General features: G+C 34.3%; 2 protein-coding genes across 3 annotated transcripts; one reads left to right on the top strand and one right to left on the bottom strand.

Annotated features, from left to right (window-relative positions):
- The first annotated feature begins 2,212 nt into the window (after window positions 1-2,212).
- Window positions 2,213-7,331, top strand: LOC123200809 (mitogen-activated protein kinase kinase 2-like). The gene is made up of 9 exons (XM_044616193.1): window positions 2,213-2,640; window positions 2,727-2,811; window positions 3,218-3,352; window positions 4,978-5,202; window positions 5,290-5,472; window positions 5,605-5,828; window positions 6,397-6,442; window positions 6,569-6,668; window positions 7,000-7,331. Exons 1-8 carry the CDS (start codon window positions 2,555-2,557, stop codon window positions 6,656-6,658), a joined length of 1,074 nt encoding a protein of 357 aa, XP_044472128.1. The 5' UTR covers window positions 2,213-2,554; the 3' UTR covers window positions 6,659-6,668; window positions 7,000-7,331.
- Window positions 7,332-7,917: 586 nt separating this feature from the next.
- Window positions 7,918-11,045, bottom strand: LOC123201008 (protein phosphatase 2C 77-like). Of its 2 annotated transcripts, none has more exons than XM_044616450.1 (5): window positions 10,887-11,045; window positions 9,596-10,345; window positions 8,743-9,054; window positions 8,541-8,646; window positions 7,918-8,451 (listed from the first exon to the last, which is right to left on the bottom strand). In XM_044616450.1, the coding sequence occupies exons 2-5, from the start codon at window positions 10,310-10,312 to the stop codon at window positions 8,108-8,110; spliced, it is 1,479 nt and encodes a 492-aa protein (XP_044472385.1). In that variant the 5' UTR covers window positions 10,313-10,345; window positions 10,887-11,045; the 3' UTR covers window positions 7,918-8,107. The 2 variants fall into 2 exon arrangements, with proteins under 2 accessions (XP_044472385.1, XP_044472386.1); XM_044616451.1 differs by lacking the exon at window positions 10,887-11,045 and adding an exon at window positions 10,757-10,875.
- Window positions 11,046-13,093: the final 2,048 nt, after the last annotated feature.

The following is a 13,093-nucleotide window of genomic DNA, read 5'->3' as shown; positions in this document are numbered from 1 at the left end:
GTGACCACCAGAGAGAGAGCTACTCAAATAAGTTTCCATTAATTGACTTTCCTTTCCTTTCCTATCTTTCTTGACTGGCCAACCCCAACACCCACCCCCACTGCCTGCTTACACATTAAAACGACCGAAAGCAACATTTCGAACAAAACACGAAAACTGACTTTTTGTGCTTGCTGTTAATAAAATATAACTAAGCAAAGAACATTTGTTTATTGACCTCGGCATATATCAAATGTTGAAGTCATATCACAAATGCACTAATTGGTTACCATGTAAACATCATTCAATTTTTCATATATCTATGATGGTATTTCTTGTCTTATGAAACCCTGATTGATCTTGAAGGTGATAAGTATTAGGGTCGGATAACTATTTTCTGTCCAACCTTTAACAAAACGGTGATTTTTCACCCTTTAAGTTTATAAGTTTATTTGTCCACTTCTCATCTAATTTTATAAATGAAAATTATTGTGTAGAAAGATATTTAGATCATGTTGTCTCAAAATTAGAAATGACAATTTTGGTTCGAACATATAATTTTTAATTTTAATAGAGACAAAATTTCTTGATAAAAATAGGAATGGGGTCAAAAAATATCACTGTAATAAAAAATGGGAATATATATATCCACTCTTTATTTCTTTATATTAATATTTTCATTTAAAATACTAATATATTTTTATAGTTTTAAATTTTTTATTTTTTCAAATTTTTGTTATGTATATTAAGATAATTAATATATGATATTTGTAACATTTGAAATAGTTGATTGATTTTAATTTTAATTAATTTTATTATTTAATATATTTTATTGTGTTTAGAGGGTATAAAAAGAATATTTTTTTAGTAGGGTCAAAGATGAAAAAGGGATGAAAAGAAAATTTTTTTTGTGAAAAGAGATAAAAAATATTCATTATCCTTATAATAGGATAGTGACGAGGATTGAGATCTCTCCCTATTATCATTCCTACTTAAAAACCTTTAATTCATTTCTAAAACCCGTCATCCACCATCTCTCACCCCTCTCCATCACATTGGCTTGCTCTTGCTGTAGCAAAACTTCCAGTATGAGTCAGAGATTGATGGAGCTTTCAATTTTCAGAAAAAGAACAACTAAGAGAATCATCAGAGGAGGTTCGAACCATGAGTATTCATGAGAAAAAATAGTAAGAAGATGATGCAGAAAAACAATTTCTTCGAAGCTCCTTAATGCTTGTTGACATTTTAATGATCTTATCGCCCTAGTCAACTAATTTGTTTATTGCTCTTCCCTATTTCTGTTTAGTTAAAAAGAAAAAGAGTGCAATGGGCATGAACAATCTAGAAAGCCGCTTGAATGGTCAACTTTTACACAATGATTGAGCGTGTGTTTGGGATTTATTCTCATTGTGGCGGCCCATCCAATGCTCCATTCTAAGTTATAATTGCTCATGCAAACGTGCAAGTATTAGATTGCAAATTCTAAGTATTTGGATAGACAAAACATGTATCAAATTTGTCAACTAGATTTTTCATCTGATATATGAAGGAGAGAGATAGAATTGTCACGGTCGAACTCTTATCTAGCCTGATCTAAAAGTGGTAATAGATTGAGTTTGATCGTGTTATATCAATCTCGATATGATTCATTGAATCCATTTGGTGGGCTTTTGTGCCAACTCGCCTGATAAAATATGAAGACTTGGGACACAATCTAAGGTCTTTGCATTGTGCCCTCATGGCCTTTCATAGGTTGACCTATAGACCTTTAATAGGTTGGTTGACAGGATTTATTCAAATTAACTTAAAAAATAAATGTTTTTAGTTTAATAAAATCATATATATTATTTTTTATGAATTATATATATATATTTTATATTATTAAATAATTAAAATATTTTAAATTAATAATATAATAATATATATTTTATATATAAAAAATTAATAGTACTAAATGTTAATTTTTTTAAATTATATAAAAATAATTTATAATTATTATTTGGCCACAAGTTATGACTTTTTTTTTAATTATATAAAAATAATTTTTTTATATAGAAAGTTCTAAAAATAGTCCACAACCCAAGAGATGACCTGACCCATGGTTTTCCGTGTCAGACTGGGCTGAGAAAAAAAAGTTGTGCCCGTAGTGGGTTACGGTTAATTAAGTTGAAACAAGATCACGCGTGTATGTATGTTATCTGTAAAAATAACAACTGGAATGACCTGTGTAAGAGGTTAAAGGGAATCAGTGTTGTTATTTACATGTTTTTGATTGGGGAAGAAAGTCAAGGTAACCAGAGCATTGGTGGATTCGGAGGTGAAGAAGGGGCGCGTTTAAAGCAGGGAAAAGTAAACGAAAAGTCTGTCTTCTTCCTTGTAGCAGTCATGATGTGACTGGTCTTCAGTCTTCACCAACCAAAACAACACACTTGATTTAGTCTAACCAAATTTCTTTATCATTTCACACTTACGCTTTCATATTTTTTAATATAATTTTTCCCTTTTTATAACCCTAGACTCAACTCAACACCGGCGCGACTCTGCGTCTTAAGAACTGCCGGGTAATATCCAAATCATGAAGAAGGGAGGAGGCTTAAACGCTAATGTCAAGCTCAAGCTGGCTGTTCCTCATTCCGATGAAGCCTCCTTCGCCGCCTTCCTGTATCTCGCTTTATCTCTCTTTTAATTAAAATTATTTAGTTGATAATTTATGTGTTCCGCTGTTTTATTCATGAATTTCTTTATAGAACGAGAAGCGGTACGTTTATGGACGGCGATCTGCTCGTTAACAGAGATGGAGTTCGAATTGTCCATCAAAGTCAAATTGAAGCTGTAAGATATTTCTAATTATTCTAAGTTTTATTTTCCAATATCTTCAATTAAACTACCATTTATTGAAAGAAAAAAATTTCTCTTGCTCCTTATTGGATCCGTGATTTAATCCTTCGCTCTGTGTGGTTACAATCTTAATTTTATGATGGTTTGTGGCTAATATTATGTTACCATTGGCTGATCTGTTTCTTGATAGAGTAATTCACTTCAACCATCATCGCTTCTTGCTTTGTTCGTCCTCTTCTATTTCATGCCTAGCCACTTAACATATATTTGTTTAGCTAGTCTTCTCTTTCAACTCTTAATTAGGTATATCTGATTATCTAATATGTGGAAAGATGCGGTTACTTTATGCTTAGGATAATTTTTTGCATTGTTAGTGATATGTGTGTGCCTCTGTGTTCAGCCACCGCCTATTAAACCATCTGACAACCAGCTGAATTTGGAAGATATAGACTATATCAAAGTTGTTGGAAAGGGGAATGGTGGAATGGTGCAATTGGTGCAACATAAATGGACTGGCCAATTTTTTGCATTAAAGGTATTATTTCATCTACACTTGTTGTTTCTTACACATTAATCCTTAACTAATTTTCCAGTCAAATATTATCTGCATTGGTTATGTACTTTAATGAATATCAACAGTAGTTTATCATTTTATCATTTGCAAAGATTTAGAATTTGAGAGGCTCCAATTATTTTAATGAAAACCTTTTACTGTAAAAAGGTAGTTTTGGTAGAGAACACTTGCAACTAATCTTTTGGTATTTGCCACATCTAGATATTTTTAATGAGGCAATGGTTGCTACTGATTGACAATATTGATTGATAGTTATTGGTGGATCATTAATTGACATTAATTAGTGATGGTTATCAAAAAGAAAAAAAATTGACAACAATGATAATGATCATTGTTGGTAATTGGCCACGTTTGTGGCTGATGGTTAACAATGCTGATTGTGACATTAATGATTGTTGGGAACCAACAGTAGTTTCAATTGTTTTGATGGGATGGTCACTTATGGTGATTGTGACAACTACGCATGTTTTTGGTTTCGCACAAATGGTTCTGGTTCTTCGTAATAGTTTCAGATGAGTGCTGGTATTGGTGTTCATCCGGTAAAATGAAAACTTTCTACAAATTTCTGAGTTTAACTAGCAAGCTTGAAAACCTTTAAGTTGGTATATGAAATTTAATCAGGAGTTTAGATCAATTTCAGTATGCACCATGGGTTTCAAAAAACTTTTATATTGTTTATCCTAATGAAAATGAAGATTGAATGGAGTTTTTTTTGGATAAAGATCACATCACTGGTTTTTGGCCTTGAACAGTTTTCTGCTGCATGGCTCCTGTCATTGCCATGCCAGATATTCTCTTATGGCAGTTTATTATTATTTTTTTTTAAAAGTCATATTTGGTTGCAATAAGCTGGAAATTCAAAATTGTGCAGAGTTCCGCTTTCCCTTGTAAGAGGGGCAAGGTGGATTCCTCTTTCTAAGCTTATTGGGTGCTCCATGCTACCCATATGCTTTTTTCTATTTGGTTTTCACAGGCTTCAGTGTGGAAATATGCACTAGAATTTTGAGAAATATGGTCAAACTGATATTATTACATCCAATGCATGATGTTATAGTAGTTTTTTTGGCATGAATTTTGGTTGTAAGATATATTACAATTAATATTCAATTTATCCTCTCAATTTTAAGTGATAAACCTATCAACATATTATGTGTCTCATTGGTGGACTGGATATCTCTTTCTAAGCCTATTAGGTGCTTCATGCCGCCCATACGCTTTTATCTGTTTGGTTTTTACAAGCTTCAGTGCCAAATTGTGCACTAGACTTTTGAGAAATATGGTCAAACTGATATTATTACATCAAAAGCATGACGTTTTAGTAGTCTTTTTGCATTGGGCTGTAAGATATATTTCAAGTACTATTCAACATATCTCAATTTTAGTGATAAACCTAACATCATATTATGTTCTCATTCCTTTATACCTGCATGTTAGGCTACTTGCATCTGTTTATCACACCATCTTGTAGTTCATTCGTGCACTTGTAATGAATAACTATTTGAATTCAAAATTTATATTCCATCATATCATTGAAAGTTACATTATTTCTACTCAATCTTAAGTTCTGAAATATTCTCTGTCAATAGAGTATTCAAATGAATATTGAGGAGTCAGCTCGGAGACTGATTGCACAGGAATTGAAAATTAATCAATCTTCACAGTGTCCTTATGTTGTGGTGTGTTACCAATCTTTCTACATTAATGGTACCATTTCAATCATTTTGGAGTATATGGATGGTGGATCTTTAGCAGATTTTCTGAAAATGGTTAAATCGATTCCAGAACCGAATTTAGCTGCCATCTGTAAGCAGGTAGAAAACTCGTGAATTTTGTTGATTACAGGTATATACCCCAATTGCTTGGGTGTGTGATATATTTAGTCCTTTACCTTAATGCAGGTGCTTAGGGGTTTGTTGTATCTTCATCATGAAAAACACATTATCCACAGGGATTTAAAGCCTTCTAATTTGTTGATAAACCATAGAGGGGAAGTCAAGATTACTGATTTTGGTGTGAGTACAATAATGGCAAGCACCTCCGCTCAGGCAAATACTTTTGTTGGCACTTACAACTATATGTCTGTGAGTAAATAGCGCCATGTTTCTCCCTTGTTGATCAATGTTTTTTACTTCCTTTTGGCTGCTCCAGAACATCTCTATTCCTCTTGTGATTGAAACTTATTAGTTGTTACTTTTGATGTGTTTTCCTTATAGCCTGAGAGAATTAGTGGAGGCCAACATGACTATAAAAGTGACATTTGGAGCTTGGGATTAGTATTGCTTGAGTGTGCAACTGGTCAGTTTCCATACTGTCCACAAGAGCAAGAGGAAGGATGGACTAGTTTCTATGAGCTTATGGAAGCTATTGTTGACCAGCCACCACCATGTGCACCTTCTGATCAATTTTCCCCAGAGTTTTGCTCATTTATTTCTGCATGGTAAAAATTTAACTGGTCTCAACACTCTTAACATTTACTGTTTACGAAACCTATATTGTTAACCATATCAAGTAACCAATCTAAAACTCTTGAAGACTCTGGGAGAAGGGTCTGTTACTGTAATATGTTTACTCCAATATGTCCTTTCGTGTGTATGAATGCATTTAAATAATGGATTTGTTCCATAGATATTTACAAGCAGGAAAAACATAAGTGGTTACAAATTCACAAGTTCATATTTGATTTTTAGTTAAGAGAACAAGATTTTATTCCAGGATTTGAACATAACCTGTTTGGCTAATAGGTTTTGATATAATGTTGAGTAAGAAAGACACCAGTAGTATTTAAACTCTTGGAATGACTATTTGATTCCTTTTTCTTTAGGATTACATCATAAGCATTTTCATTTGTGACCTTGTCAGGCCCTAAATTCCTTCTATATTTAAAATCTATTACTTTCAAAGTTGTGTTTCATTCGTTGATGTATTTTATTCACCTGTATATCATGCGACTTTTTTGTGTTTTGGTGTTGCTTATTCCTAACCTGGGGTTCTGTTGTGTTTTTCAGTTTAAAAAAGGAACCAGGTGACAGACTGTCTGCTCAGGAACTTTTGGTATGTAAATCCTACCTTCCTTTGCCCCTTTACCGTCCAAGTACAGCCTTTTTTGTGGAATATGCATCGAACTGATGCTTTTTAATTTTACTGTGCTTTTCTTTTTTCTTGTACTGTGAAACCCAGGCACATCCCTTCACGAGCATGTATGACGACTTGAATGTAGATCTGTCCGCATACTTCACCAATGCAGGATCTCCACTTGCAACCCTTTGAAACTTGGGTGGTATGACTAATGTTTCGATACATCACTTGCAGGCAAAATAATTTCAATGTTTCTACTGAATTTTTGTGAGGATACTTGATATTCAGTTTAGACTTTTTTTAAAACTACAAATGCATGCTCCAATATGTAATCAGTTGTACGGTCTTGTTGATATCTTTTTATCAGAAGATGTGGGCTCAGTATTTTCAGAAAATGGAATGATTCAAATATGTGCACAGTAGTTCCTATTTTAAGCTGTATTCCATTCACAGTGCTGCATCTGCCGAGCTGATATGCTCGGGCAATGTCTGCTTTCCACCTTATAATTGTTGTCGTCTGACCTTTGTTGCAGGATTCAAATGTTGAATGAGTTCACATTTTGCAAACTAGCTGGAGACGCAAACTCGATGTTGAATATAGAAACCTGGTGAAAATATTATATTTGTCTTGGCGGCTGAATTCTAGTGATTGTCTGAGCAAGAGCAGCACAATTTTATAAGTATTAACATTCCAATGTAGTACCAGAAGCCTTCAACTTGGAGTGAAGGTTCTGCAAACCAGAATAATCAGGTTTTATGAATTGCAAGAAGTATGGCTATGTTGTCAACCACTGTTATTAACCGTATGAATTGAACTCAGATGGGAATTTACCGTGTTGTAATAATGAACTTTTATTTTTTTTAATTTTCCTGTCGTGAGTTGCCAATAATCCGGGCTGGATTCGAGCCAACTGAATTTGAGTTTCCCTAAGCTTAAGTTTGATTCAATTTGAGTAGAATTGAACTTAGAGTTTAAGCTGACATCAAAACTATTTGAGCTCGGCTTGTTTTAGGAGAGCCAAGCTCAAAGTCAACTCGAGTTAAGTTTTGAGCTCGGGTTGATATTATAATCGAATAAAAATAACTAAAATGATATTATTTTTATATGTATTGATTAAAATAATATTATTTTATTTTATTTATACCAAAATTTTAAACATTTATAAATTTAATAAATCTTAAAATTTGAACTTAAAAATATTTAACTTATAAGTTCTGAGTTTAAGTTTATTTTAAGTTTGTTTGGGTTTGAATTTATTTTTGAATTTGATCAAATTCGGATCAAATCAAATCTTAAATGCATAAACAACATTTTAAAAAATGACGGTTTATCGGTATATTGAAGATTTCAGTTTGGTCAGCCTTAATTTGTTGGTGCTGCTCCTGAATATCCAGGAACAACTTTAAGCCACGGCGAAAAAATTAAATGCTATACCAGACACAGCAGAGCATTTTTGTTAAAAACAAATCTGATTTTAGTATCAGAAATACTCATACAAAGCTGTCATGTTGCTGTTGCCCATTTGAAAAATTGGACTCACAGAGCATTAGATTGCTCAATACTAGTGTACTAGGAATTTGCTTTAACCGTTAAAAAATATTTCTGGAAGGAAGGAAGAAAACGGGAACAATTATTATGCCCTATATTTTTCTCTTCAACTTCCTTTGAGCTTTCAAGTCCACCACAATTACAGTGATATTGTCTTTGCTTCCCTTGTGGATGGCAAGCCTCACGAGGTAATCTGCGGCTGCTTGAGCTGCAGGATCAGGATCAGGATCAACTCTGCCACTTTTTGCAGGCAAACCATCACCGTGCTTTTTGTGCCAAAGATGGAGTCGCCTTCGGGCAACATCACAGGCTTCCTCGTTGGTCATCACATCCCACAAGCCATCGCTTGCTAAAATAAGGCAATCGTCTTCTTTTGCTCGAGGAACAAACATCACATCTGGGTCTGGAATTATCCATGGCTTCAAATATCTGTCACCTGATTAGAGTAAAATATGCATTAGATTTAGATTTAGAAATCTGCATATGCGAAACTAAGTATGAAAATTTATCAACATAAACACAAACCTATGGATCTTGACATGGCGAGAACACCAAAAACACGTGAACCGTTCCATTGTATTACCTTGCCTTCTGCAGCTTCTATTCTGGCCAATTCATCCTCTCTATCTGGCTATTACACACACACACATGCACAAAAGGGATAAACAAATATGAATATTTATGAGGAAATGGCAATGGCAAACTAGGATAAACAATAAAGCCATACTTTGTGGTCAACTGACAAGGGCATCGGCATTTTTCCACGACAAAGAACTGCTCTTGAATCACCACAATTTGCTACTATTATGTGGGTTGGTGATATTATGGCAACCACAGCAGTGGAACCAGCAGTGTCAGGGGCAACTGGTTCATCAGCTCCCCCAATTTCACCATCAACTTTCAGAAAACAGTTGGTGAAGGCTTTCTTCCAAAGCTCCTCACAGTTGCCCCCAACACTTCCTTCACTTAATCTTGCTTTCTCAGTCTCTATCTCCTCGGCCAAAGCCTTATGGATTCGTTCGCGGCAGTAATTCGCAACCTGGACAAAAACAACACTCAATATTTGTATTTCCTTTGATTCCAGCAATTGTTTAAAAATTTCTTGATATAGGTTAACATTAATTATAATTTTGACTTATTAAAACCGACTAATTGAATAGTCTAATAACAATTTGTAGATGAACTTAAATAATTAATAAAGATAAACTTAATACATTTAAAAGTTATGACACTAATGTAAACTTTAAGGTTTATTGGATCTTTGATGAGATCCAATATCTCACTATATAATGGCTAAGTCCTCTCTTTAAAATTATAGTTTTATCCACTGAAACCTGTGATTCAGACGGGATTTTAGAAGCGGAAAACTAATCATTCAGATGCCGGTACTTTAACAACTTTACAGATTCAGAATGTATAACGTTTCAAGTATTCCTATAATATTAAAGTTTTAATTCGGTATTTTGTAAACTTTGCATAGATCTTGTCGATTAGGATTGAATGATTTTATGTTTACTCATGTAAATAAAATCTTACAGCAAGAACTTGAAAAGTATGCAAGATTTAGGTTGAAAGCATACCTGACAGCCTCCATGCCCATCATAGACACCAAAGAAATGCCCTGTTAAATGACTTGGAAGAATTGAATTCGTGCTATCATTTATGAGCATTTGAGTTAGAATTTGTAAAAATCTTGGTTCAACTGCAACAGAATCTTCCATTTCTGGTCTTTTACCACAGATTGATGTGAACCCCCAACAGGATAAGTTCTCTAATGGAAGGCTTCCTGTTCTGCATATTTTCTTTTCCTGCTGCACTTCAGAACTTAATTCTCCATTGCTATTCCCATAATCTCCATCAACATCAACAGAAATCTGCTCAGCCTTCAAATTAAAATTTGGTTCATCAGAGCTTACTTTAATAACTTCACCACTGTCACCAGTTTGTCTCCTATCCAATGTCACCAGTGAGTTTGTCAGAGAACTAGAAGCCAAAGCTGAACAATCCTGCATAGAGATGCCATTTGAATCACTAAGTACTGACTGCAAATCATCTTTCCTAGTGGAATTCCAACTACCCTCTTCTTCATTTATCATTTCTGAGATTCCACCATGATTATTTCTCATATTATATCCATTATTGCCACACGACAACAAGCTTGAAGTGTCTGCTAAAAACTTCAGCCCAGTAATCTCCATTGCTGACTCGTTGGAGACTCTGGAACTAAGCGTAAATGGAACAGCTACCGCCGTTTCCTCCATTGGTTCTCTCCTACTTCCGAAACCGTCCAAAATCATCTTCACTGCTATTGTTCAGCTTCCTTTTCCCCTCTTTACTCAATTCAATTGGTCCAAACAATAAAAAACAATTGTCAATAACCCAGAAATGAAATTATCACAATTAGGCTTATCTAATCAACGGATTGCAAAAGACATTCAAATAACAAAAGTGAACTTCTATATAAATCTTTTTGCGGATCAAAAAATATATATGAAGACTAATCAATAAGAGGATGCATTTAGACTCGAGAGAAACTTCTATGTATTAAATTCAAAGAATCAAACAAAAAGAAAGATCGAGGAGACAAATTTTTCTTTTTTAAAAACATTAAACCATCAAGATATGAAAATTAAATGTCGTAACTTCACCATACCAAGAGCCAAGGGAGTTTTAAAAAGACAAATATAAGTTCATGAAAAAGGAGTTGAAACCCAATCAGAAAATCCCAGAAAAAATATTACCAAATCGGGTTCCCTGGATTTGAAGCAACATATCTCAACCTCTTGAAATATGGGTTCTTTCGCTCTCTTCAAATACTTATAACCAACCAAAGTGAAAACAAAACCCAACAAAAAAAAAAATAGTCCTCACCTTGCACCTAGTCTTTCTTTCTTCCATCTTCATGAGCTCTAGAGATACCTTCCCTCAGCCTTATGAAACCATTTTCAAAACACAAACTAATTCAGAAAAAAAAAAAAAAACATGTGAGAAACCCTGAAACCAGCTGAAGCAGAAACAAGTAAAAAGAAGCGGTAGCTAAGAAGATGGTGGTAGCTAAGAAGATGGTAAGAGTGAAATGGGTTTGGGGAAACACACGTGTCCATGGAAATGAGGAAGGAGTGGGACCAAAGTGTCACGTAAAGGCAGAGGTCGGTGACCAAATAAAACGATGACGTGTAGGATATAAAATAGAATAGAGTTAGACAGGGGAGATGGATGAAGAATTGGGAAAATATGCATTGCACTGAAAATTCTCTTTCGTTTAAAGAAGAACTGAAGAAGCCGACACCAGTCTAACGCTCAGCTCTAACCGCACAACTTCTCCTTCCATCCATTTCTTACATTTTTCCTTTGTTTTTCATTTTTAATATCTTTTATTTTTTTAATTTAATTTTTTATATTTTAATTGTTTTTGAATAAGAAAAAAGAATCATTTTGTAGTTAAACCAAACACTAACTAATTTTAATATATTGTTGACACCTTTATTAAGCTAACAAAGTTATTAATTTTTTATGCAAATTTTCTGAGGAACCAAACATGGGTTTTTTTTTTTTCGGTGTTAACCAAAAATTTCATCTATATTAATTGAAATTCAAAATACAATAATCAAACCCAGTAATTTAGTTTTACAGTTTCAACAAAGTTGGTAAAAAACCAAACATGGTGTTTGAGTTTTACAATTTCAACAAAATTTGGAAGCAAATGTCAGTCTGACCCTAAATCTAATTATAAAGATTTATTCATGTTGTGGGGCTTGACTTGCCCTTCTAAATTGGTGACACGGATAGCATCTAACTATCCAGTAGTTGATATTCGATTAAGCAAATAACATCGGAACATTTTATCTAAACTTATGTTATCCCATATCACTAATGACTAGATTACCATTAAAATATGGTAAGCAAAGCAATCCCATCTCAAATAGAAAGAATATTGGCCAAAGGACTATTTCACCCCCAAGTTTAAGTGCTATTCCAAAGACACACCAAATGAAGTTTGAAAAATCTAAAATTCTACCCATATGTTAAAAATCATAGTTATGGTTAGGGCCAAAATAGTTATTTAGTAAAAAATTTTAAAACTCTAAAAATTTGTTACTTGTTCCCCCCTCAGCTTGAAAATCTCACAATTCAACCCCCACTTGAGTTTAAAAAATCAAAATTTCTCTCCCAGTGTTTGCAAATCAAGGTTGAAATATCCGAAGATGGTCGTCTCTGGTGGCATTGGCTCTCTCTCCCAACTCAACTCTCCCTGTCAATCACTTCTCAGCCACCGGCATAGGCTATTTCTTCTGACGAAAATGAAATCGTCTTCGTCAGATTGTCTTCGTCTAGGATGAAGACAACCATCGGAGGTTTCAAACAGAGACGACGTGACCATCTAAGACTACCGATGGTTGTCTTCGTCCGTCTTTTTTGGAGACGACGACGATTTCATTTTCGTTGGAGGAAATAGCTTACGCCGGTTGTTGGGAAGTGATCGACAGGGAGAGTTGAGCCAAGCGAGAGAGCTAATGCTACTGGAGACGACCATCTCCAACGATTCTGACTTTGATTTGCAAACTTTAGAGGAGAATTTTGATTTTTTAAATTTTAGATGGAGGCTAAATTGTGAGATTTTCAAACTGAGAAAGGTCAAAGAAATAAAACTTTAGTTTTTTGGTTAAAAGACTTACCCTTAACCCTAACCGAAATTTTTAACGGATAGGTGAGATTTTGAGTTTTTTAAACCTTAGAGATGTGTGTTTGTGGTGCCACTTAAACTTGGGTGGAAAATTGTCATTTGGCCAAGAATGTTTGACCATACAATTAAGGCCATATATGCCTCACCAAATGAAAATCATGAGTTGCTGCCAGAGCACTATCGAGAGAAAGATCGTCACAATGACAATTTAGTTGGCAACATCACATCTTATTGCATTTCGGTTCGCACGTGTTGTTCATGCCAATATATTTTTGAGCCCCTGCATCTAAATAATTACAATAATACCCTCCCCTCTATAAATGCAGTATACATGGGGAAAAAGGGGCTGGCCAATTTGTTACGTAGAAACAGGAGAAAATTTTTCTCTGGCCAG

This window comes from Mangifera indica, chromosome 17 (genome assembly GCF_011075055.1).
Source record: "Mangifera indica cultivar Alphonso chromosome 17, CATAS_Mindica_2.1, whole genome shotgun sequence".
Classification (NCBI taxonomy): Eukaryota; Viridiplantae; Streptophyta; class Magnoliopsida; order Sapindales; family Anacardiaceae; genus Mangifera; species Mangifera indica.
This window is presented reverse-complemented; position numbering and strand designations above follow the sequence as displayed.

Coding starts and splice junctions, on each gene's coding strand:
- LOC123200809 (XM_044616193.1), top strand. CDS start 2,555: ATGAAGAAGGGAGGAGGCTTAAACGCTAATGTCAAGCTCAAGCTGGCT. Junction 3,353..4,977: donor GCCAATTTTTTGCATTAAAG/GTATTATTTCAT, acceptor CTCTGTCAATAG/AGTATTCAAATGAATATTGA. Junction 5,473..5,604: donor GCACTTACAACTATATGTCT/GTGAGTAAATAG, acceptor TTTTCCTTATAG/CCTGAGAGAATTAGTGGAGG.
- LOC123201008 (XM_044616450.1), bottom strand. CDS start 10,312: ATGATTTTGGACGGTTTCGGAAGTAGGAGAGAACCAATGGAGGAAACG. Junction 8,647..8,742: donor CCTTGTCAGTTGACCACAAA/GTATGGCTTTAT, acceptor TGTGTGTAATAG/CCAGATAGAGAGGATGAATT. Junction 8,452..8,540: donor CGCCATGTCAAGATCCATAG/GTTTGTGTTTAT, acceptor TACTCTAATCAG/GTGACAGATATTTGAAGCCA.